Source organism: Dermatophagoides farinae, chromosome 6 (genome assembly GCF_024713945.1).
Source record: "Dermatophagoides farinae isolate YC_2012a chromosome 6, ASM2471394v1, whole genome shotgun sequence".
In the NCBI taxonomy this organism is placed as follows: Eukaryota; Metazoa; Arthropoda; class Arachnida; order Sarcoptiformes; family Pyroglyphidae; genus Dermatophagoides; species Dermatophagoides farinae.
In genome coordinates, this window is record NC_134682.1 from 3,524,961 (window position 1) to 3,551,694 (window position 26,734).

A 26,734-nucleotide genomic window follows, 5' to 3' on the forward strand; every position below is an offset into this window, starting at 1 on the left:
TTCCAAATTGACTTAGTGCTTAGTCTGTGAGCTGTAACTTTGACAATGCTTTTGAGAACTGTGTTGGCAGCGACATTTCTGTTGTTGCGGTTATAAACAGCAACTTTTGAACTTGCATCATCGATTTATTCGCTGCAAAGACTGTTTTGTTGTTGTCTTTGTCATTTTTGCTTTAGAAAAGCAATATTTTCGTTTTTTTTTGGTGTTTTTTTTACCTTTATTTGTTATATAAAATGTCCAGCTTCAATGTAATGGTATGTAATAATGTATTGATATGTGTTTACATAAGTGTGTAAATGCTATGTAATTTTGTTTTGTGTCTATGTATTTGTGATATTATGTTTTGTTTATGAATGAGTGAAAAGGCCCGTGACTGGTGAAGAATAATATGGTGTATCTGTTTGGTAGAATATGGTCTGGAAGGGAGGAGTGAAAGAATTTTCTAAAATTTTCATTTGAGTTATCCAGGTATTTTTTGAATTTTTTTGTGATGTGAGGAAACCAGATTTCGGCACCGTAGGATAACGCAGGTCTAAGGGTTGCCGATATGAATGCCCAATATTTTGACGGTGTCTGATGGTTGTATGAGGAGATTGTTGAGAGACACTGGTAGTTTTCCTTGATTATGTAGACATAATAAGATGCTAGTCACCATGATTGAATTTGGTTGAAGCAGGAGATGATTTCTGATCTGAGACCGTGAATGTCGTTATTCCAGACTACAGCAAAAGTTGCATTGGTCTTACAAGCTAAAAATGCTGGTGCTGTGCTTCAAGATGATGTAATAATAAATTTTTTGTTAAATTCCTTGCTAAATGATTATGAAAAAATTAAAGAAGATATCCTTGATAATACTGACAATATTCCTATTTCTTTGGATAAAGTCATTGTTATTTTCTATTTATTTTTCCCGTACCTTACTTGAGTGAGAAAGGATAACCTTTCTGTTCGAAAGAAAAGATAATTTCATTTATTTTGCGTTAGGTTAGGTTATGAACCTTCCTATGCTTATAAAATTTTAAATTTATAAAAAAAATTAGCAAAAAGGCACCACCGGGATTTGAACCCGGGACCTTCTGTTGACCGGAAGCAAATTCAAAAGACCCTAAAATGGGCGTAGTTTTACTAGACAGACGTCCTAACCAACTGGACGATGGCGCCCTCCATTTACTGTAGATTGCTAAGCATTCACTAAATGGAGAATTTTAATAAATGCAACACCCTTTCATGAATACAACAAATGACATATTACCAAATGGTAATGTGGCATTTGTACATCCGATTGTTAAATCAAAACAAATTGTGAATTCAAAATTATTATAAAAGCGAATTGAAAATAATAATAAAGCACGATATGTGTTATTCTCGTCTATTTTGATATCCATGTAATGAATTAATTACCATCAATGATTAACATTTAAATCGAATCAATTTGTTCCAGTTATGAACGATTAATTGTTTGGATTCCGAATATAGACTGTAAGTAAAAAAGAAAAAATCTCAAAACACAATGCTCATTTCATATTTATATGCGTGTGAGCAGTTTGTTTACTATAGTGGTGGTGGCGTTGGCGGTTGAGAAATTCATTTATTCCTCATGGTTTTCATTTTTTTGATGTTTTCTTCAAATTTGAATCACCATTCATCATCATCACCAAAATGAACGAAGCAGTGATCATGTCTAACGATGGTAATGATGAGATCAACAATTCATTGGAAAAACTTGTGGCCGAAATTCATGCAATGAAAAATGCTGAATATCGATTAATCGAAAACAAACTTAATGAAGTTCAGAATCGAGTGTTAACACGAATCAAAACGATTGAATCAAATTTGGCAATTTTTGAATCAAAATCCAAACAATTATTTGAAAATGTTGCCAAAACAATGGAAACAATACCATGGGAATGTAAAATATGTTTGGAAACGTTTGATAATCAAAAAGAACGTGATGATCATCAAAAACAATCTCATATTGATGATCATCAAGAACAACCTCAAACTAAGAATGATCATCAAGAACAACCTCAAATTAAGAATGATCATCAAAAACAAAAAAATGATAAACGAAAAATTGTAAATCCTCAGCCACAATCTACGGAACCTTTAATGAATGAATGTGTATTCTGTGAAAAACAATTCATTAGTAAAGATAATCTACTCAGACATATCCGCAAGAATAAATGTTCAACACTAAAATGTCAATCATGTGAAAAATATTTCAACACTTTGAAAGAAATGGATCTTCATAATGCTATTCATCATAAAATATTTAAATGTTCAAAATGTATGGAAAAATTTAGGAATAAATCTCTACTTGAAAAACATATCAAAACGAAACATGATGTAAAAGTTTTAGTTATCGATTCTACTTCGTCGGGTGCTGAATCTCCCGAAGAATTCATAGCATCATCATCAGATTAGCCAAGGTATGAATTTTTTTAAATGTTGCATTTGTAATAAACTATATTTATTTGTTTTTATTACCAGATTGTAACACAATATTTCAAGATTAATTGAATGGAAAAATTTTATACACCACTGGCCATCAAACTTATTTACAAATATTATTTTTTTTTTTTTTGAATGTATCATGTCGAAAAGTTTGGAATTCCTCAACATTTTGTCTATAAAATAAAATTCCATAATCATCATTTTTTTGAAATTCATTTGAATTTGGTTGAAACATTTGTCCTTGTTGTCTTGTTGTCCTTGTGATGTTAATGATTTTTTTTTTGGTGATGAAGGTAGCACATGATCATCATTACAAAACAAAACATAGGACGACGACCAATAATCAGTTGATTCATCAATATGAAAAAAATGTGAAAACGAAACAAACTTAGCGGAATATTTTCCAATCATAAAATTTGTTGAAAGAAAACGATTGTTTATTTATATTCGATAGTCTTGAACACCACCAGATTAATGTAGTTATAAATAGAGTGTAATAAACATTGTGTATAAAACAAACGGAATATAATTGAGAAAAATATTTCATGCAAAACATATTGAACATACACAGTAAACGCATTTTTAAAAATTGAAGCAACGAGATGGCGTCGTTGTTGACTCTCTTAAAACTTGTTTTTTCCATCCATAGTCATCGGAAAAAAAGATCATCTTAAAATGATCTAACACAAAATCATAATGATCAAAACAGTAGCCGAAGCCGATCTTATTATTCAATGGTCCAAAATGGTTCAGACGAAATTTGAGCTTTTAAAAATCGAATTTATAAGCGTCGTTGGTTCAGTGGTAGAATGCTCGCCTGCCAACAATTTCCGCCGGAAGTAGGAAGTAGTGCGCGGGCGGCCCGGGTTCGATTCCCGGACGACGCAATGGGTCAATTATTTTTTTTGACCAATTAATTTCCAAACGAATTTTGAGAATCTGGTTAAATGTTAATTTAATTTAATTCTAGATGGCGTTGTTTTTTTTAATCAAACCGCAATATTGATAGCTTTTCTTCAAACTTGGCACTTGGCGAGTGTAAAAGTTGCAGTTAATCACAAACGCAAGCGACATAGACTAGTACAGTGATTCCCAACCGGTGGTTCGCGAACCCCTGGGGGTTCGTGGGATATGCAAAAGGGTAACTTTGTATGTACTCGAATTTTGTAAAGAAAAAACCACCGGGGGTTCGCGAAGAAAAAAAGGTTGCGAAACACTGGACTAGTATATAGTAGATCAGTGATTCTCAACCTTTTTTTTGTTGCGGCACACATTTTACGATTTCAAAATTTGGCGGCACACAAAGAAAAAGCACTGCGTAAAATAGATTGTGATAATGATTTTAAATGTGCTAAATAAAATAATATATAATATGTACTACAAAAATAACAGTATGTAGTGTATTTGTTGTTAATTCGTTTATTCCAGTTCAGAATCGAGAAAATGACAAATCCAACCTAACACGATCAGTTCAGAATTCAAAATTCACAATCGAGAAAATGACAAGTCCAAACTAACACGACCAGTTCAGAATTCAAAATTCACAATCGAGAAAAAGGCAAATCCGACCTAACACGACCAGTTCACAATCGAGAAAATAACAAATCCAACCTAACACGATCAGTTCAGAATCGAGAAAATAACAAATCCAACCTAAGACGACCAGTTCAGAATTCAAAATTCAAAATAAAAAAAATAACAAGTCAAACTTTACACGACCAGTTCAGAATTCAAAATCAAAAAAATGGCAAATCCAAACTAACACGACAGTTCAGAATCGAGAAAATAACAAATCCAACCTAAGACGACCAGTTCAGAATTCAAAATCAAAAAAATGGCAAATCCAAACTAACACGACAGTTCAGAATCGAGAAAATAACAAATCCAACCTAAGACGACCAGTTCAGAATTCAAAATCAAAAAAATGGCAAATCCAAACTAATACGACTAGTTCAGAATCGAGAAAATAACAAATCCAACCTAACACGAGCAGTTCAGATGGTTAGTTATTGGAATTAGTTACCAGAATTGGTTGGTTTCTATTCCGTTTTTTAGATTCATTAAAAATTATTTTCAATGATGAATTGTGTTTTCCAAGATTCAGAGTTAAATAATGTTTGTTACATTTAATTAATTCGATATGTATCGGATGTTCTGCCATTGAAGATGAACTGGTCGTTTTAGTTTGGACTTGTTATTTTTTCGATTCTGAACTGGTTGTGTTAGGTCGGATTTGCCTTTTTCTCGATTGTGAATTTTGAATTCTGAACTGGTTGTGTTAGTTTGGATTTGCCATTTTCTCGATTGTGAATTTTGAATTCTGAACTGGTTGTGTTAGTTTGGATTTGTTATTTTCTTGATTTTGTACTGATCGTGTTAGGTCGGATTTGCCATTTTCTCGATTCTGTATTTTGAATTCTGAACTGGTCGTGTAAAGTTTGACTTGTTATTTTTTTTATTTTGAATTTTGAATTCTGAACTGGTCGTCTTAGGTTGGATTTGTTATTTTCTCGATTCTGAACTGATCGTGTTAGGTCGGATTTGCCTTTTTCTCGATTGTGAATTTTGAATTCTGAACTGGTCGTGTTAGTTTGGACTTACCATTTTTTCCATTTTGAATTTTGAATTCTGAACTGGTTGTGTTAGTTTGGATTTGCCATTTTCTCGATTGTGAATTTTGAATTCTGAACTGATCGTGTTAGTTTGGATTTGTTATTTTCTCGATTCTGAACTGGTCGTGTTAGGTTGGATTTGTTATTTTCTTGATTTTGTACTGAACGTGTTAGGTCGGATTTGCCTTTTTCTCGATTGTGAATTTTGAATTCTGAACTGATCGTGTTAGTTTGGAATTGTTATTTTCTCGATTTTGAATTCTGAACTGGTCGTGTTAGTTTGGACTTGCCATTTCTAGAATCTAGCACTTTTTGTAAAACATTGATTAATAAAAAATTGTTTAAAGAAGAATTGCTTTTATTTGTTTGTTTAATTATACTTATTTTTCCTATGTTGGTTCCACTACAAACAATTCGCACAACTATTAATAGATATTTGACTAATCGAAGTACATGTTTTTGATTCAGGATTACCATAATATTCAAATGTATCAAAACAAAAAATATTTTCATTTTATTAAATCTAAAATTTGGCGGCACAATCTTAGAATTTCGCGGCACACAAAAGTGCCGCGGCACAGTGGTTGAGAATGACTGTAGTAGATAGATAAAATAGATGATGATTGCCAAGGATGTTTGAAAGCCATTTTTATGCGTTTTCAGATTAGTATTGCCATGAGAATTTATTATTTGTTCAAGAAAGTTAATTACATCTTCAATAGTTGAGATCATCTTTCCAGAGGATGACCTGTCTTCTTTTTCCAGTAATATTTAATGTTTATTGTTGAACCAAGTATCAAATTAACCAAGGGATTTCGAGGAATTTTTTGAGCTCTGAAAAGAGCTTTTTAGATCGGTGTTGATAAAAAGATGAGTAAAAATTCACCGATTTCCCCACAAAATTGGTACACAACAAAGAACGTCAAGTAGTCATAAGTAGCTCACGTTTATTTTTCAATACTTCAGTAATATTTATACAATAACAAATAGTTCTATAATTCAATTATAATTTTGAATTGAATTCAATTTTTTCGGTGATATTCAAAAATTCCAGAAAAAAAAACAAAACAAAAACAACAACTGTTACTTTATCTAACACTAAAATCTTGTATATTCTGCGCCAATCAGTGTGGTAAACATTGGCGGCCGATATCCTAATGTATAAAACCATTGTGGGAAAGGCATAAAAAGGCCAACTGGTGCCAGTAGATTTATATTATTGGTACCCACAAAATTCTGGGTTGTCAGTATGATGGTGATCAAAAAATTAAACCGAAATATTTTGTTCCAATATTGCAATGGTTTTAGTTAACGGTAACAAAGGTGTTGGTAGTGGTTGTAAAAGTGATATCCCTAATTACAATCCACGCGACATTATTGACAACATTAAACCAATGCTTTTGATATGGACCAATGGTATAAAGGTTTCAATGGTACCATAGTCAAAGTGGGACCACTGAAACAGTCCAGGATCCTTATTTGACATGTGTCATATCGATAAAGATAATTATTTTCATTTTCGTCATTAATCAACTTACTTACAGTTTTTTTTTAATATTTACAAATAACCCCTTTACGCCTTTATTAATAGTGGTAAAAATAAAAATTATATACAAAAAATAATCAATTATAAACATTTGTAAATTAATAATAAATAAAACCTCTTCACTTGCTTACGGACTGTACTCACACACAAAACATAATCTCCAAATTTTTCACCACAAGAACACCACACCAATACATAGACACAATACAAAACTACTTAGCATTTACACACATATGTAAACACATACTAACTAGAATACAACACAGGACACAACACTAATTCTTTCTTTTTTTTTGTAAATATTCTTCTTTTTCATCGGTACAAGAGTCTTCGGACTTCGTGCCATTTATTTCGTTTCAAATAAAATTATTATTATTAATAATAAATAAAAATAAAAATTCACTTAAGATAAGGGGAAGAAAATAAATTATAAATTTTTAAAATGATATTTAAAGAATTATAGCCGAATATACATAAATTCTCTTCATGTAGATTTACAGCAGATTGATTGTATAAATATTACTGAAGTATATTGAAAACTAGACGAGAGGAGAGCTTTTTTCACCATATATAAATGGATGTTTTTATTTTAAATTTTACATTTCATAACAATAGATGGAACAGTAATCAAATGATAACGTAATATTTCATCCGTTAGATGGTGGTTCGTGTACCATTCGAATCGTAATTGGCTACCTGTTTGATTGATGAAAAAAAAAAGATTTGTAATGATTATGATGAATAAAAGACCGCCCTTGTTCGTCCAGGTGCAACATAGAAACTTGAAGCCAGTTAGTTCTTTTTTTTGTTATATACCTATGGTTATATTTTTTTCCATTCATTTTCCACTTTACAACCAGCCTTCTTTTTCGAATAGACTGCCTCTCTTCTTCAACATTTGGATGTTCATCATTGAGTTGCCGTCAAATATATAAAGGCCAAACAAATGCAAAGAGTCGTATTCATTCGACTTTTGTCTCGTCTCACATTTCGATCGGTCACAAATTTCGTAGTAGCAAACGCGGCCACATTTGGCAAATTTTGGACTTTGATTTTTTTTCTCTTTTCCAATCTTCAATAACATATATCATATCATATTCGATTTGTTTCGAAACTAATGTTTATACCATCACCATAAGTGCCTTGTCAAGAATATAGAATGACATCATCATCATCATCGTCATCGAATCATCATCATCATCATCATCATCATCATCATCATTGTAATCAACAACAATCGAATCATTTTTGTTGTTCACTATCATCGTCGTCGTCACAGCCGTCAACATCGTTGTTAAACACTGTATCTCCACATTCATCACGACATAATCGAATCATGTCATCGAATCGACGTACGACGACATTGAGAGATCCATCATCTGTTTTACGTTCGATTAATAATTCAACTACATCCCCATTGTCGATGCCCATGATGGTCGACTTGAATAACAACAACAATGATAACCATATCAACATTCCTCATATAAGTGCATCAACATCAAACATCAGTGATCCAATCCTATTAGATCGTATGGCTATTCTTAAAGCTTTTGCTCCACCAACGACGACAAACACAACGGGTACAACAACGACGATTCGAAATGGTTCAAGATCTAGCTCAAAATTTGAAAAACCAACCACAGCACGTGAAGCTAGACGACGATCAAAACAACGTAGACATAGGCAACCAGCCGTCTATGATCCAGCTGTTGAAGAAGAATTTCTTCGACTTCGAGATTCAGTACCATCGATTGCTGGCCAATCGAATGTTACCGATTTGACCATAATCAACGAAGCGATCTCACTTATCTGTGATCTTGAATCTCAATTATTACATAAAATTTGTTGTCAATCATTACCAGAATTACGGCAACAATTTATCAAATAATGATCAGATTAGATGAATAGACTTGTGATCACTGACTCCCATTTCCCTAAACACAATCCACCAATTGGCGTCAATTTGGCACCATCATTGTACATACGTTGAATGAATCTCAATCTATCAAACAGCTATTATACCAAAAAAAAACAAAACAAAACAAAACAAACAAATAGTATCCAAAATCCAGAACGTAAACATATCATTGAATCTTCAAAAAAAATAAAAAATCTCAGCCAATAAAAAATGCAAAAAATTTGGCTCCTTTTACTATTTCTTTTTTACATCATATCCAAAATGCTCAACATTTTTTTTTATCCACCTCCTAAAAGTTCTTTCAGCCAAAATTGGCTTGTAACATAACTAAATGAACAAAACATATCTTTTTTTTTATTTTCTCTTTTCATCTATCTAATATGACAACCTAATACACAAAATGTATATCCATCAATCACAGTCTAACGGTGTATATCGTCAACAAAAATGAATTGTATAACATATCAAATCAAATTAATAATAATAATAATAATAAAAAAAAGATAAAATTATCATGACAAAAAAAAATTTTGATTTTTTTTCAAAAAAAAATTGGCGCCAAATTGGATTTTCGAATAGACCACCACCACCACCATCATCATCATCATTGATCAAATAGATCCTTGTTGTTGTTGTTGTCCTTGGATTTTTTTTTGTTCACAACAAATTTGCAGCTGTCCTTACCAAAAAAAAAACTAGAAAAACTGTGGGAGTCCAAAGAAACAAAAATCAAAAAGGCCCTTCATTTTAACCATATAAATATCTTGCATAAACATACTCACACGCTTACTAACAGCCCAAATGAGATTGAATTGAAGAAAAAAAAAATACCGACTATAAGGCCCAAGGGGTCTTATTGGCCATTTGACCGCTGTTGCTGCTGCTTTTACTTTTGTTTTGTTGTTGCTATCGCTTCTCCATTGCAATTCGTTGATGAAACGTTTTCTTTCGTTTTTTTTTTTTTGCTTTTTGACCAATAGTGGCGGCAACTCTTTGTCCATTGTCAATAAGTGATGATGGCAGATGGTCGGTTGTAGGTTTAAATATTTGTAGCTATACTGTATGTTGTTGTTGGGTCCAATCTGAAACCTTAGAGACCATTTTTTTTGATGACACATATACACACATAACAAACAAAAACAAACAAGGTAAGAATTTGTCTCTTTCGCTTTATTGGCTACCTGATTTCTGTGTGTGTTCCAATCATCAGAAGCGCAGATCACACACACACACAAAGTATATGGTTGGTGGTATCAGAATTTCTACCTTTTTTTCAAGAAAAAAAAAACGCAAATCTTTTATGGTGGGCGACACTCAAATACAAAAAAAATGTCATATGATGGATGCAGGTGAGTCAACAAATGGACACCACACACACACACACACACACACATGTTGACCATTATTATATTGACCAATAATTGGCATGGCCTCAATTCTTTGCTAAGAAACAGAAAGAAAAACCATAGAAATTAAAGAATCGAATATCTAGTTTTGTGCTTGAAGCCCATATTATGTATTTGCATGAGGAGGTTGGATTGGTCACGATTCAACAAATGGAAAACAAAAAAAAAAGAAAAGAAAAAAAACCATTGACCAACAATAACAATCATTCATTCATCGTCAATGTTTTGTACGAATAAATAACGATGCTAGGCATGGATCGTTTCTTCTTTTTTGTGTTTTGTTTTGTTTCGTTTTTTTGCTATGAAGAACCTAGAAAAAACGTTTTTTCATTGTTTTGTTCATAATTTCTTCATATTGTATTCGACCATTGTTGATGCAAATTTGATGCACGTGCCATAAGGAAATTTACAATTTTTTTCTGGTTTAGTGACACACCACGCCCGAACAACAAAAAACCCAAATCGGTCAAGTCTCATCATCATCATCAAGTGTTTATCTCACTTTATGTTTGTCACCAAAAAAATTTCGCATTCATTCTGTAATTTTCACTTTCATTTATAATTATTTATTATCAGGTATATTTTTTTTTCACTGGAACTGATTCATCATCATCTGATGCTAAGGTTCATGGCCACCACCATTTTTATTAACAAATGATGATGATGATGATGAACCATAATAGAGTACACACTATATAATTGTAAATTGAGGAAATGGACAATTACTGATGATGATGATGATCGTCATTGTAGTTGGTCGGTAGGCCTTATCTACTTTTATTGTATTATTTAAGTAAAAAATTTTTCGTTGTTATTTTCTATGAATGAAATACCAACCATCTTCACCAAATGGTTGGCTTGGAATTCAATATAGAATGGAATCACTATTTGCTCGAACACCTGGGCGATGATGATGATCATTAGTTGATTCAATTCAATTCAAATGTTCAGGCATCTGTGTATGCCATGTTATTATGAATGAATGAATGAATGAATGGATGAATGCCATTCACCAAGAAAAAAAAATTAAACCACCAGGATTGAAGAAAGAAAATAAAAAACGAAAAATTCATTCATTGAATTCGGATTCCATATACACAAATAGACACCTAAAAACATTAGTTGGCTTTTTGTGTCAATCTTTCAAGGTCTTCAGAATCGTGGCCACCTGACACAAACACACACACACACACACAATAATAATAATCTTTTGAATCGATAATAATCTTTTTTTCTTTGTTGAACAACAACATTGACCTTTGAACCAAATTTTTTTTTTGTTCCATTACATAAGACTGTAGTATATAGTTGAAATGGCCATGGTATGTGATGAGATTTATTTATTATTATTTATTCGTCATGGGAAAGTGTAGGCTGAAAGCATTCAACATTTGATAGATTCAACTAACCAATTATCGACTGATGATAATAATGATGATGGAATTTTTAAAAGTAAAAGTGACATTGAAATCAAAACAAGTGTCACCTGTCTACAACCAATCATCATCATTTATTCCCGATCAATCCAATGATATTATCAATATGACAGGATGTGTGTGTGTGTGTGTGGGAATGATGATGGTGAACAATGAACAATGGAGCAATTTTTTTTGGGTGACAATTGGTGATGGTAGCCAAGCTATGCATCAATGATTACACCATCTTAAGATCATCATCGTAGTCGTCGTTGAATAAGAATCGTCTTCGGACAGTGCAAAAAAAATGTTTCATTCAATCCCTCCAAACAATTCGATCATTATAATTTCGTCGAATAATAATGATTCTTCTTGCTTCTTTCACATGAAAGACACACACACACATTATTTCAAGTTCAATCAACCAAACACACACACATATGGATGAATTGAACACCTGTGTTGTTGTTGATGATGATGATGAAAGAATTTAAAAATGTCCTGTAGTTGAAGCCATTTTGGTTTAGTTTAAGAATAGGATGATTTGTCTATGTGCGTGAGAAAGAGAAAAAAAGGGTTAAATCAAAAAAAAAAGTTTTTATACGAATTTACATTTCTATATGTAGTGTATACCATCTTGAGAAGCAATAAACGAAATAAATACCCGAATAATTTTCGATGAGAAAAAAAAAACATTTGTTGGCTGCTGCTGTTCTGTTTTGCTGTCGTTGTTGTTGTTGTTGTCTTTATCTGATTGTAGAAGTGAAATCGATTATTTTTTTACAATCAGGCGTCTCTGTTGATGCTGCTGCTGCTTATCTGCTTATCATCGATGATCAAATCAAGATGGAAATAAAATCTTATTTAAATGTCCTTGGTCATCGTTTTTTTTTTCGTTTGTTTGTTTGTTTTTCAATCATTGCACAGCAAATAAAAAAATAATGGTCATCGTTTTTTTTCCTTCACAAAATGCATTTTCAACATTTACGCGTAGGTGTATTAATAATATCGTTCGTTTAAAAAAAAAACATCATCAGCAACAATAATAATGGCAATGACCACATATCTGTCAAAGAATGTAAATGAAAAAAAAAATTTTATTTTTTTTTATTTACGATCAATTTAATGTATACTCGATTGATTGATTGTTTGATCGATTGATTATTTTGTATCGGTGATGTTTCATTCTGATTGAAATTTATTTTATTTTCATTCGAAAATTCACCAACCACCATACAGGAACAATTATCCGGGGATTATCAACGATTTTTTTTTCCAATCGATGGTTATTTATATGATATAAATCTTTCTTTTTTTTTGATGATGTTGAAATCTTAGCAGGTGATTTGTCATGACATTTTCATTTGAAATTATATATGACTTTGTGTGTGTGTGTGTGTGTGTGTAAAAATCTTTTTCAAAACGTAAACAAAAACATGGTTGTCATTAAGAAACACAACATTCGAATAAATAAATAAAACTACTATACTATATTCACTCATATTGGATGACACAACCAACCATCACATCAACACATTGATTTTTTTTTTATAAATTTTGTTTTTGTTTCGAATAAATGTTCAACTAAATTTTATTTCAGTCTTGATTATAGATAAGATTCGTTCATCATCATCATCATCATCGTTTTCCATATAATAATATTCTTGGTAAATAGATGAAGTTTTCAAAATTCAACACAGGGTGATGATGGAAACCATATATCGAACTGACCAAAATGAAAATGTCCAAAACAAAAACAAAAAATTGACTGAATGAATGATGAATATATGTGGTCACCATCATGATTGGAGACATCTTGGCATCAAATATATCATCCATTCCATATACACAAGTTTTATCCATTACCACCATCATCATTATCCATAACATACATGGTGGCCATTTATTTATTCATGAATCCATCTCTAAAATGATGCTGGGATTATGATGTGATTGAAATTCGATTTAAATCAATGACTTGAATGAAATGAATTAATGATTTTTTTTGTCCATGTCAAAAGACCAGTAGCAGCCAATTTTTCTGTCTTTTTTTTCTCTCTCTTTCTCTATAGCTGCGATAATGATATCGTTATGGTCGATGGTCGAAAATATCAACAATCATGGTGGTAGCCACAATAATCGTTGATCATTCAATCTGGAAAAAAGAACCATCAACGAAAAAAGATATCATATTCGATTCATCGAATGTATCATATTCGATCATAAGAAATACGAATGGCGGTGGTTGGTCGTCGTCATCTTTGCAGTCTGTTGATGATGAGAAGAATGTCAGGTGAATCTGGATCATCAAACCATGGCCATTTTCATCATCATCGTCGTCGTTGTCCTGCTGTCATAACTATGACTACTACTATCATTTAGTTTCTTACAATGATGCTCTAATGTTTAAAGTTTGAAGAATGATGTCCAAGATCCGTGAGAAAATTTTTTTTTTCTGTTTTCACTTACAATATAAGATGAAACCCGCTGCTGCTGCTGGTTGTCGTTCATCCATTTCTTAGAGCTAATGGACGGTGTGTGTATTTGTTTGTTTGTGCAAGGTAAGCTTAACTTTGTTCAAATCAAATACAACCAAACGGTATAACTTGATTTTCAAACAAAAAAAACAGCCATGATATACGTTTTGCATTTGTTTCATCATCATTATCAAAAAAAGATCATTATTTTCTTAGTGTCTTTGGTATAGAAAAAAAAAATGTAAATTAGTCTAGATTGTCTGAAATGACCATCAAATCAAGAAAACAAGAAAAGATTTTCACACGAAAAAACATTTTTAGTTCATAAAAACAAATGATATGATTTGACATTTTGTTGTTGTTGTTGTTGTTGTTTTTTTTGTTGGTTAAGCAAAGTCAAGAAATATATCATGTGATGAATGTTAGTGAAAGAAACCCGGTAATTATCCATTTCTCTCTCTCTCTCTTTTATGTTATCATCTGCGCTAACAAACACACACACACATACAAGTTTGATTTGTTTCTCATTCACTTGCACATTCATCCGTGATTTGTTAATGAAACCCTATCGTATCGTATATGGCCAGCTGGACTTTGGAAATAAATATCATCATTAAACACAATGATGAATGAATGAATGAATGAATGGATCAAAAACAACCCTTTCACCTGGGCATACAAAATAAATGATAATTATAGGGTATCAAACATATTCAATGAAATTACTGGATCATTTGATTGATTGATTGATTTGATTTGATAAAAAAATTTTAAAAACAAAAAAAAATAGCCTGTATTTTGACCATAAGTCAGAAGAAGAAGAGAATAAAGTGGAAAGTGAAAGTCTCATTTATGGATTGATAATTTTGAAATTAAGAAATTATTCCACCTAAGAAAATTTTTTTTGTTTTTTTTAATTATTAGTTTTCAGCTACCAATAGCTAATCAATATGATCATCATCAAGCATTATAATGGCAGCATATGGTACGCGCGTAAATTTTGGTTTCTTTTCTTCTTCAGAAAAAAAAAACAAAAAAAAAATTGATGACACACACACACACACATTGGTCTTTGGTAGCACACAAACAAGATGCAAATTATCAACCAGAAAAAAAAATTTCGAATAAACAAATGGTAAGCACGAGCACACAAACATACACAGGTGTAGCAGAATTGGAAAAAAATTCTCCAAAAAATGCCGTAACTATGATTACTATGGCCAAAACATCGACAATGATGATGATGATGATGATGATAATGGTAGCTCTCTTTCTCCTTCTTTCTCGAAACAATGATTAGCATCCCAAACCATCATATTGTGTATTGTATTCGTTATCATCACAATCAGCAGCAGCATGAAAATAATAACAATTGAATAGTTGATGGTAAAAAGAGAGAGAGAGAGAGGAATCTTTTGTTATCATCATTGAATCCAAAAGATTTCGTATATGTGCTCCGATTTCAATCTTTAGAAAATTTCTTATGATTTTTTTCTCTTTTCTTGTTTTGTTTTGTTGTTATATAACCACGATGATGACTACCATCACGGTGATGATGATGATGATGATGATGATGGTCATTTATTTCATCGTTCGGTATTATTTGCGATGCTTCAAGGCTTCAGAAACATCATCAACAACAACAACATTTGAAAAGAGCAGCAGCCAAGTCATTTAGAAAGTTTTTTTTCCATTCATTTCAAACGATAGAAAGAGAACGACGACCTACGCACAAATTTTCGATTTGCATTCATCAATTCGTAATGCTTGCTTGCTTACATTTAGGTTTTCGATGATGATGATGATTGTCCATCGTTTTTTTCTTTCTTTCTTTCTTTTTTTTGTTTTGCTGATGCTTTGGCTCTCTATTGGATTGTCATGTATGTATAAGCTAATTTGATGCTTACTAAAAAAACAACCATCTATCGTGTATACTGTGTATATTGAAAGCGAATCACATCATCATCCAGGCCCAAAGTGATGGTGTCGGTATTCAAAATTTAAAATTTAGATTTTTTTTTCAAAAAAAAAAAAAAATCAACACGAATGACGTAATGAACTCATGAGATGTGTGTGTGTGTGTAGCTCATCATCAGCATTCGTGATGATGATGATGATGATGATGGTGGTTATTATTATTATGGTAATTACGTTTTGTCGATTTGAAGTAAGCAAATCAAGGATCAAGAAGCGGCCACACGTTCTTCTTGTCGGGGTGATCAATGTTGTTGTTGTTGTTGTTGTCAATGTCCACATATCTTCAATGATGATGATGATGATAATAATAATGCTGATGATCATGATGTTGATGGACATTGAATTGAATGTATACCATTTTAATATCAACAATAAAGATTTTCACGATTCTTGGAGCAAGAAGAATTTCGATTTAGAAGAAATGAAGCTTTTTCATTTTCTTATTCTTCGTTCTTCTTTCATTTACGTATATAGAACACATGATGAAGATTTGAATCCGAATAATAATTTTTTTTTCCACAAATACACAGACACACACACACAAATAGCATTTGTTCTCCAGACTTTTCCGTTGTCATTATCGTTTCGTTTGTTTCGGTGGATTGTTGTTGTTGTGAATAGATAGTCGTCGGCCAAGACAAAAGGCTAATCTGATTTTTATGATGTCCCTTTTTTTCCATCTTCTTCATCACATTTGTCTAGGTCTGTGTACCTGTTGTTTTTTTAAGAAAAAAACCGATTGTAATCGTATTAGTACATATTATGTTCGAATCAAACAGTGATAACAACAACGTACCAACGTACACAGGTGAGGAACTCAAATCCATCTGGAGTGTAGTGAAAAATTTTTGTCTTGGTTTTTTTTTCTCGGTAATAAAATCACCATTTATTGTCTAATAATATACACACATACATCGATGATCAGGGCAAATCAATACAACAAGGACGACACAATGGATGTTGATGATGTGAAGACAGGTGAATGTGTTGTTTTGGTTGGCCATCCCGATTTTAAATCCTGATGATTCGAAAGATTGTATTATTATTATTTTGATTTCGAAATATTATTTAGGATTTATACTTACATATATGTAATAATCAATGTCGGTATTTTCATTCGATTTGGTGTGGCGATGGGAAAAATATTGATAAAATCTGTTTGTATTTTTTTTTTGACTTTTTTCTGTTGTTGTAAATAAATTTTTTTGTTTCTTCGTTGCCGACGATTTAGTTTAGAATTTGATTTTCTTGTTATTGTATTATCGGATATATGATGATGGTGACGATGAAGATGATGATGGATATGAATTATCTGATCTGTGTTTATCATCACAAATGAATGATTACATTTGTAGCTAATTGAATCATCAGATTTATTCAAATTTCAAAAAAAAAAAATTCTTCTTGCAATGATAGATTATTATTGTTCCAGGATCATTGTAGCGTTTTTTTGTTTTGTTTTCATATTCAAATATTTATATATTCTTATTGAATTGACGACTCAATTCATTTTGGCTGGAATGGAATAAAGGTGAAACAGACAGATGGTCAATTCATATTCAAATTTTTAAAGCCAGGCAGTGTCATCTTCATTCATTCATTCATTCATTCGATTGTTGGATGGCTACCTGATTTTCTCGGTGGTCAATGAATAAAGAGAGAAAGAAAAAAACATTATTTTGTGACAAATATTGTCAATAGTGTGTTAGTTTGTTGATTGTAAAGATTGGCATGATGATGATCTTCCTACTGATTTGGTCATTATTTATTTTTGATTCACTTTTTTTCTGTCTATTGTTGTTATATATTCGAATGTCAAACACAATCCACCAGATGACCATTCATTGGTGTGTGTGTGTGTGGTGTCTATTGTCATCCAAATCGGCTGATCCGATAACTTTTAGCAGTAGTAGTAATAATAGGCTATACTTCGATATAATTGGGTTCTTATTATTATCAATTATCAATCAATTTCTATTGTAATCATTTTTTATTTTTGACCAAATGGCCCCAAATATTTGTATTTGTATAATAATAATAATAATAAAAAAACTAAATATTTGGAAACAACAAGATTGAGATATTTTTTTTTTGTTCATACATTCATTCATTCATCACTATGATGAATATAATTGAATTGAAAACTAAACTTTTCATTCGAACACAAGAGAAACACGGTTCACATTTTTACTGATCACCAATGATAGATTGGACATAGATTTGACCAATGGTCGATGATTTGATAATCAATTGGCGCCATGATGGCCATACAAGAAAAAGTAAAAAAAAAACATTATGGTTTCAATTAAGTGTATCGTGCATCCAATGCGATAAATTAATGTATGGATGATCACATATAGATATACGCGACTCCCACGAAACATTAATTTTCATTTTTGGTTTTATATATAGGCGATAATAACACCGGCACACACACACACAAATATTATAAGTCACTTTTAATCTTCAACAACAAGATTATTGGCCCAAAGTTTTTTTTTATTTTGTATACGTGATTGCATGTATATGTTTTCTTGATTTTTGCAAAAAAAAAAACGTACAATGTAAATCGATTGGTCACACACACACACTGAGTGTTGGTTGAACACATTATCATCAAAATAAGAAAAAAAAATCTGAAAAGAAAATGTATTTATTTATTGGATTTATTCGCTCTTATTCTACCTGTTTGATTTTTATTTATTTATTTATTTAATTCCTTTGCATGGTTGTATATACTGACCTTTTTTCAGCCGATTTTCGAGCAATCTGTTTTGTCCAAGCCAATGATGCTGATGATGATGATGATGATGAAAATCTTGGGCTCTAAGTCTGTTTGTTGGTTTGTATATATTCAATTGTGAAATAGGATTAAAATGAATATATATTTCATGTGTGGTCAACATGTTGGAATGAAAGAAAGACACAGAGAGAGAGAGAAACATTATCAATGGCCAATATTTTTTTTTTTTTCAATAAAATCATCAGCAATTGATTTATGATCTGAATTGTTTATATTATGAAATATTTCATCATTCGAGTTCCAAAAAAAAAAAAATAATAAAAAATCGACGACACCTCCATCTATTGAGTAGCTCATATTCATGCACATGTTCAACAATATCCTGTTGTATGAGCGTCCTCTACCATCGTGTGTGTGCGTTTGTGAAAAAATGTGTTTTTCTGTGATTAATGAGTGATGATGCGAAAACTTTTTTTTCTATGAAATTGTCATCATTTTGGGTCGAAAAAATTTTCGAATCAACCGATGATATATTTTTAATATTGTGAAATTCGTTAATGATCTCCAAAAACCAAAATGGATTCATCAAATCCAATCGGGTATTTACAAAATTTGTGTTCAAAAATTGGATGGCTTCTGCCTATTTATAAAGAAATTAAACCATCTCAACAATCTACCAATAAATTGATGTATTCAACTCAATGTATATTGAATGATATTGTTGTCATTGGTGAATCGAATACGAAAAAAAATTCAAAAAAAGATGCTGCCATAAAAATGATGAAATCATTGAATGAAAATTATCGTTCAACTATAACAATATGTAATCTTCAAACTGGCATTAAAGGTAATTTTATTCTATTCATATAATGATTAAAAAAAATTCTTTTTTGAATGCAGAAGAAAAAATTCGATTACTACTTTCGGATATTCATTCAATAAAAACGATTAAAATGTTGTACGATATGCATAGTAATGGATTAGCAAAAGCTGAAGTGATTGTTGGCGATATATTGGATATGCTTGTTGCTAAGAAATTATACAATGGTTATACATATCAAAGTAGGTGTTTTTTTTATAATTTAGAATTAATTCAATTAGAATAAATGTATGTATATATTAACCATAACCCATTTTATAGACCGTAAACTTTCTGTAACTTGTCAAGCTGAATTGATCAAAACGCCAGAGATTGACAAGCAAACAAAACGTAAACGAAAATCAAAAAGAAATCGTTTGAATCGTAAATTTGCCATGTTGGATGAAGAAAAACCAAAAAAACAACACCAAATGGACATTTTTCTTGGTACTGATGATGATGATGAAAATGAAAATGATAAAAGTTCAAAAAAAGATGTCCAAGATGACAATGACACTGATGATGACAACAAATTTTTGGTTATCGATGATTTTACTCATCCGAAAATTGTGCCTGATCACAAACCAATTGTTCCATTGGATTCCGAAGTAAATGGTTATGATATTGAAAAGAAATCTGGCTCAGAATTTAGTTATTGTGATGGCGACAATAAAATTGTCAATATTGACAACAATAATATCAATTTTCAATCGGTTTCTTATCATCGTGACTATAAAAAACTTGGTTTTGTTGAATCTGGTGAAGATCGTTCCAGAATTCTTTTGACTCATTCCATTAAAAATTGTTCGAAATTCATTTGTGCTAGTATGATTAACTCCGATGATGAAATAATTAATTGTGAAGCAATTATCGATGATAATGATAATGATCAACATCCAGAAATTGTTCCAACTGATTTTTCAGCTGATGATAAACAAAACGACACGAAAGAATTGACCATTGATGAATCCATTGCTCGTTATTATCAACCTGTTAGTGATGAAGAGATTAAAAAATTACAAGTTGGCTGTTGTAACACATATATGGATGATTTGTGGGAAGATTTCCAGAAAGATTTGAAAACAAGACAAAATATGATCAACGGCAATGATTCAGTCGATGATAATGACTCGGCTATAATTAATTGTGAACCAATGGTCGATGTTTCTAAATCGGTTCCTAATCAACATGACTATAAAATACCTGATCATAATGATCAATCCGAAGAAGATCGTTCCCGAATTCTTTTGGTTAATTCAATCAAAAATTGCTCAAAATTTACTTGTGCCGATATGATCGACGGTGATGATTTGGATAATTCGGATTCATTTGATTATGAATCAATTGTAGATGATGATGATGATAAAAATCATCGTTCAGAAATGGTTTTTTGTAATGGCGAACGAAACGATAAGAAAAAATTAATCATTGATGATTCTATTGCTCATTATTATCAGCCTATCAGCAAGGAAGAAATGAAAAAATTACAACTAGGCAGTTGTAATACATATATCGATGGATTATGGGAAGATTTTCAGAAAACATTGGAACCAAAACAAAAACTTGCTACCGATACTTTGTGTGATGGACTATTCCACAAATGAATGAACAACAATTGAAATGACTACTAATTTTTGAATCTTTTGAATGTATGTAATGTTTATACTTATTTTGATTTATTGAAAAAAAAATGATTCCTAATGACCAAATAATAAAATCCTAAATTTATTTCACCTATCAAATCAAAACATTTGATGATGATGATGATGAGTGTCAATCTTATTGACACCCCAAAAAAAAAACTTGAATCCTGTCAATGTGTGTTTTTTTGGTGGTGGTGGTGGTTGTCAAAATCTGTTTGATCAAAACTGAATCAGTGTTGTCTCCATCTCATTGATCAATTATTTCAATTTCTGATCAAACACATCTTGGTTCGGCATCTTTTTGATCTGTATTTTTTTCGCTTTCTTGTTCGCTCTCTCTCTCTATACTATCAAAAAAGTTCGGCGCACTTGATTTTGATTTTTTTTTCGAATTGAAATGGTCATTTTTCTTTGCTATCTTTTAAATGGTAAAACTTTATTTTTTTCCAAAGAAAATTTCATACAAACCATATGATGGACTATATGATATTTCGATTCATCAATTGAGTAAAAACGAACAAAAATGAAAAATCCCGAATCACACACCCCATTATGTGATGATTAGAATAAGCCGATTTGCAATATAAGTTTTGTTTCGATTATTCGATTCAATATTCATCTATACAATGTTACCAAATCATGATGATGATGATGATCATCATCATCAACAACAACAACATTAAAATACGGATTTGTAAATACCATTTAGGGTTGAAGGTCTTTCGATCATTATCAGCATCATCATCATCATCATTATGATGATGGTTATATGCAGATTGATTTTTTTTTTCATTTCGTTTCTTTACTTTGATTTGAACTTTCTGGTATTTCTTCTTTTTGATTTGATTTAAATTTTGCCCCGTAGCCAAGTTTTGTTCAATCAGGCGCGTCTCACAGTCACATAAATGTGATTTGATGATGATAAATTTTCTTCATCATCGTCAAGTTGGAGACAAGTTGTCATGATGATGATGATGATGTTGATGTTCAAAAAAAATGTTGATTAAGACTTGAAATCCATTCATTTATTTATCCACATTTGAAGAGAAACGGATCGGTAATTTTTTTTTAATTTAAAAAAAAATTCGATTGTCGTTTTTTTTTCATTAATGACAAGTTGTGAGAAAAGAAATAAGCGTGAACAACCTGTTCACGATACCTGTAACCGGTGTTGTTGTTGTTTTTTTTTTTATATATAAACGTGATCAGTGTGTTTTTATTGTTGGCCTCTTGTTGTTGACGCCAGAGAAAGAATGATATTTTGTGGTGGACACATTTTTGTCATCGAAAAAAAAAAATTTTTTTCTTTGAATTTTGATAGCCATTTGTTCAATAAAATAAACTCTTGCTTGTTTTTTAGCCAAAGAAAAAAAAACGAAAAGGTCATCAATAGTTTGTGTGTCTAGAGTCTAGACACACACACACACACAGAATGATTATGATCGTTGTTTTTGTTTCCATAAAACTCTTCATCTTTAGCATCATTTAACATTATGACGATGATGATGATGATTAACCAAACGATAGGTAGATAACAAACATAGATAGCATATTACTACCTGTGGAATGAATTTTGTGTGTGTCTGTATGTGTATGTGTATATATGATGATTATGGACTCTGAACTTGACTCTAAAGTCACGCGATAAACATACACATTGTAACCACTATGAAAACATCCAAACAGATTACCATTATCATCATCATCATCATCATCGTCATCATCATTGTTTGCCTTTCTTTTTCTTCTGGTTCAAAGTTCCAGTTTTTTCAGTTAATTCAATTTTTTTTTGTTTTGTTTTGTTTTTCTCGACCATATGACGACGACATTGACTATATTGAAATGAAATGAAATGTGATGGAGATAAACGACATGTGTTTCGACGCTTGTCGAAGTGAAGTGAAAAAAAAATTGAAAAAAATTCAGTTTGACAGGTTGTTCGAAAGCAGAATGTGAAAAAAAAACCCGAAGAGCCTCTCAAGTTGCATGTAAAGATTTTTTTTTTATTTTGATGAAGACGATTCTCGACGATGCTTTCTATCTCTCTCTAGCTCGCACAAATTGATCGATAATAATAATAATAATAATATTTGGCCACTACACAAATGTCTTTGTAGCAATACATACACACACTGCTTCATAATATTTACCTTTCTGCTTATTTTTTTTTTGTAAATCTGATCATCATCATTGATCAATGAAGGAGATGTGATTCTTCCATGCAAACAGTGATTATTATTATTATTTTTTTTGTCCACTTAAATTAAATTAATTCTTTTGAATAATATGATGACCTCCTCAGCACGTCTCTCTCTATCTATCTCAGTTTCTGTTTATTCATATGTATATATAGAAGTTCAAATCAAATCTCCCGAAAAAAAATAGATTGATGGCCATCTTCGGTTAATAAGTGGCTATTTTGATGATGATGATGATGATGATGGTGGGCAATGTTGGTGAAGATGCTTTTTTGCTTCTCTTTTGAATATCTACAACAACAACAACAACAAATATTCGGCGACAACATTCAATCATTTGGCGTGTGTGGGAATAGAAGAAGAAGAAAAATTCAAGACCAAACACATTTTTCACCATTGATTTTCGACATTGAACATATCCATCTATCGTTTCATTAATTTAGCTAATCTCAGGTTTCGATTTTTTTTTTATTTTATTTATTTATAATATATGTTGGCTCCCACTATACACTATAAATCGATCGATCTTTTTTTTGCAGGTTCACTGTTTGACCCTCTAGATGTAGAGAATAAAATTAATTTTCATGAATATCACTATATATACGAGATTGATGTAGAATCGACCTGGATTGTTCAATATATTACAGCATCATCACTTGTTGTATAATACACTTGTTGCACATATACATACAACATATGGTTATTGTTAATCCATCGTTTAGTCACGAATTTTTGTTGTTGTTGTTGTTGTTGTTATTTTTTGGCAATGTCCATATAGCTTTATATTTCAGGTTTAATATATAATATGAATATTAATTGCATCTATGTTGCAGAACTTTGATTTAACTGATCATTTTTTTTCTTGAATATAAATCGAGTGAAAGAGAAAAAAAAAGATAGATTCGAACGATCCATTGGAATGTGTTTTTTTTTTACTTTGGCCATGGCAATAATGGAAGGGAGGGGGTAAAAATGGCAAAAAAAATCGTGACTTTTAAATATGGAAAAAAAACATGGATAATTCGACAAATCTTGAAACGAATATGCATGTCAGAAAGGGATATGTTCGTTTATGTTTTCGATGTGTGTGTATGTGTGTTTTTTTTTGTTGTTCGGGCTGTCGATCACCACCATCATCATCATCAACAAATTCAACCGGATTTATTTATCCATGCTAAATGTGAATGAAAGATAATGAAATTCCTTCAAAAATAAATTGAGAGTTAATTATCCATAGACAAAAAAAAGGGGCATGGTCATCGTCGTCATCATCATCGTCGGATGTTGTCGCGCCCATCATCAATTGTTTGATCACAATGGTCGTGTGTCGATTGATAGCTAGATCGATCTATCGATAAGCAACCCAATCGATACGATTATTAATAATCCATTTATTACCATCGATGATTAACATTGTGTATGTTGACAAAACGAGAAAAAAAACAGGAAATTATCAAAGTAATAAAATTTGAATTTTAAAATCAAACTTTTCAATAAAAAACAAACTGTGAACCACTCCTCTCCTGTGAACACAGGATGTAAGATTGTTCCGTTGGACAAAAAAAAATAAAAAATAACAACAATCTTTGTTGGTTTACCGCTAACGGTTGAGGTTTTTTTTCATATTTATTTTGTCAAGTCAACGACCAACATTGGCAATGGGCAATGACTTTATTTATTTTGTCATTTTTTTTCTCTTTGGAACATTTTGTTTGTTGATGTTGTTTTCAATTTTTTTTTTCATTTTTTCTCGAGCATCCTTCAACTACATTCATTCATTACCAACAAAAATAGGCGGACGTGTGACAAGCAAAAGAGAAAAGAAACAGTCTATTGTTATACGAGAAAAAAAAAAACACACACACAATAGGATGTTGTCGTGCTATATTTTCATTCTTAAGATGTCAAATACCATTCACCATGATGATGATGATGATGATGAGTACGATTACTCCCCGGTTATTATCATGTCATCACGAATTTGGCGGGTTGTTGTTTTTTTTTTTTTTTTTTTGTTAAGGCAATTTTCTTGTCCCAAGTATATGTTGTTGTTGTTGTTGTTAAAAATGAAATGCCTGTCCAATTCCATTGATGATGATTATTATAATTGAATTATATGTCGACATAGAGGGCTTGCCATTTCAACAAATCTCAAAATAATTCGGGTTGTAACCACAAACTCGCACACACACACACACACACATTTTGATTTGTTGTCTTGGCCTTGTGTGTTTTTTTTGTTTCTGTTGTTTTCCAAAATAAGAAAAAAAAATTCCAATTTTCTTTTATTTTTTTTGTCTAGTCAAAAATCAAAATGATCAGTAATGAAAAAAAATCCGAACTAACCAAAGGTGCCAGATTCAGAATTTTTGGCCATCAATCACACACACACACACACACGCACATTGTTAATATTTAGCTTTAATTGACTAATTTCATTAATATTAATGAATGATAATCGATCAATAGATTGATCGATTGATCACGTTGCACACCTTTATATTAACAAATAGCTTAAATATTAATAATATTTTTCTTCATTTTTTTTTCTTTATGGTTAATATTTACTCGAATAATTATACCTTGACCATTTTTTTTGTGTGTGTGTTATATAATCCAATCTAACCATCCAAATGATGTTCATTATCAATCGATTCATTTTTTTTTTTTACTTCATTTCGCACCATAGCCATGAGTGGGTAGTCCGGCAAAAAAAAAATCAATTTCACTACCAAAATTTGCCGGCATCAATTCTATCTATTCTATATATAAATCGCAAGTTAGCAAACGAATTATTATTTTATTTTGGCTGTTAAAAAAAATGAGATAAAAACTATGAAAATTTGCTTGCGGCATCATCATTTGCTTGTTGCTGTTGTTGTTGTTGTTGTTGTTGTTGTTGCAAATCGATAGAGTAATAATTAGATCGATCGATATACGAAAGATGCCGAATGTTGATTATTATGTGGCCAATGCTGATGATGATGATGATGATGATGAAGATGGTAAAAAAGCCAAACTAAAGAAAAAAAAGAGCAAAAATATGTAATAACCATCATCATCATCATCATCAATTGAATGAGATAAACACATTGGTTTTACCTGTTTTTTTTTAATATCAATCAGAATTCAATCGAAATCGGCTTCAAAGTCCTCTTTTATGCCGACAAAGCAGTTTTTCATATTTTTTTTTTTGCTTCCTTTTCTTTATGTATGAATGTCCAGTCAAGAAAAAAAAGTATAAAGGGCAACCTGTCTATTTTCATCACTATTATCGATATATAAAAAAAATACCAATTTCCAATTCTATTCGATGTAACACACACACACACACACAGGTGTGTACAATGCATAGACAACAACATAAAGTTTCTTATGGCTAATTCAATGATGACCATCATCATCATCATCATCATATTCGATATATAAATTTATTGAATTGGAAAATCAATTCATCATGCGCATATAGTATCCATTTGTTAAATA

The 26,734-nt window shown here is 31.3% G+C and overlaps 3 protein-coding genes, 1 long non-coding RNA gene and 2 other non-coding genes across 6 annotated transcripts; 4 read left to right on the forward strand and 2 right to left on the reverse strand.

Moving 5' to 3' along the window:
* The first annotated feature begins 133 nt into the window (after positions 1–133).
* Positions 134–2,665, forward strand: LOC124493467 (uncharacterized). Its single transcript, XM_075732301.1, has 4 exons — positions 134–254; positions 1,442–1,479; positions 1,544–2,429; positions 2,491–2,665. The coding sequence occupies exon 3, from the start codon at positions 1,660–1,662 to the stop codon at positions 2,422–2,424; it is 765 nt and encodes a 254-aa protein (XP_075588416.1). The 5' UTR covers positions 134–254; positions 1,442–1,479; positions 1,544–1,659; the 3' UTR covers positions 2,425–2,429; positions 2,491–2,665.
* TRNAT-AGU (transfer RNA threonine (anticodon AGU)) lies at positions 1,046–1,161 on the reverse strand. The gene is made up of 2 exons: positions 1,124–1,161; positions 1,046–1,081 (listed from the first exon to the last, which is right to left on the reverse strand). It is a non-coding gene; the product is annotated as a tRNA-Thr (tRNA).
* Positions 2,666–3,241: 576 nt separating the features above from the next.
* Positions 3,242–3,341, forward strand: TRNAG-GCC (transfer RNA glycine (anticodon GCC)). Its single transcript has 2 exons — positions 3,242–3,277; positions 3,307–3,341. It is a non-coding gene; the product is annotated as a tRNA-Gly (tRNA).
* A 4,234-nt stretch (positions 3,342–7,575) lies between these two features.
* On the forward strand, positions 7,576–8,679 carry LOC124493319 (uncharacterized). The gene has a single exon (XM_047056387.2). The coding sequence runs from the start codon at positions 7,772–7,774 to the stop codon at positions 8,498–8,500; it is 729 nt and encodes a 242-aa protein (XP_046912343.2). The 5' UTR covers positions 7,576–7,771; the 3' UTR covers positions 8,501–8,679.
* Positions 8,680–11,356: 2,677 nt separating this feature from the next.
* LOC124493334 (uncharacterized) lies at positions 11,357–18,615 on the reverse strand. The gene is made up of 6 exons (XR_012832299.1): positions 18,549–18,615; positions 16,891–17,433; positions 16,602–16,823; positions 12,485–16,517; positions 11,964–12,417; positions 11,357–11,899 (listed from the first exon to the last, which is right to left on the reverse strand). It is a non-coding gene; the product is annotated as an uncharacterized LOC124493334 (long non-coding RNA).
* A 365-nt stretch (positions 18,616–18,980) lies between these two features.
* On the forward strand, positions 18,981–21,149 carry LOC124493326 (uncharacterized). The gene is made up of 3 exons (XM_047056394.2): positions 18,981–19,395; positions 19,449–19,610; positions 19,690–21,149. Exons 1-3 carry the CDS (start codon positions 19,125–19,127, stop codon positions 21,009–21,011), a joined length of 1,755 nt encoding a protein of 584 aa, XP_046912350.2. The 5' UTR covers positions 18,981–19,124; the 3' UTR covers positions 21,012–21,149.
* The last annotated feature ends 5,585 nt before the right edge of the window (positions 21,150–26,734 follow it).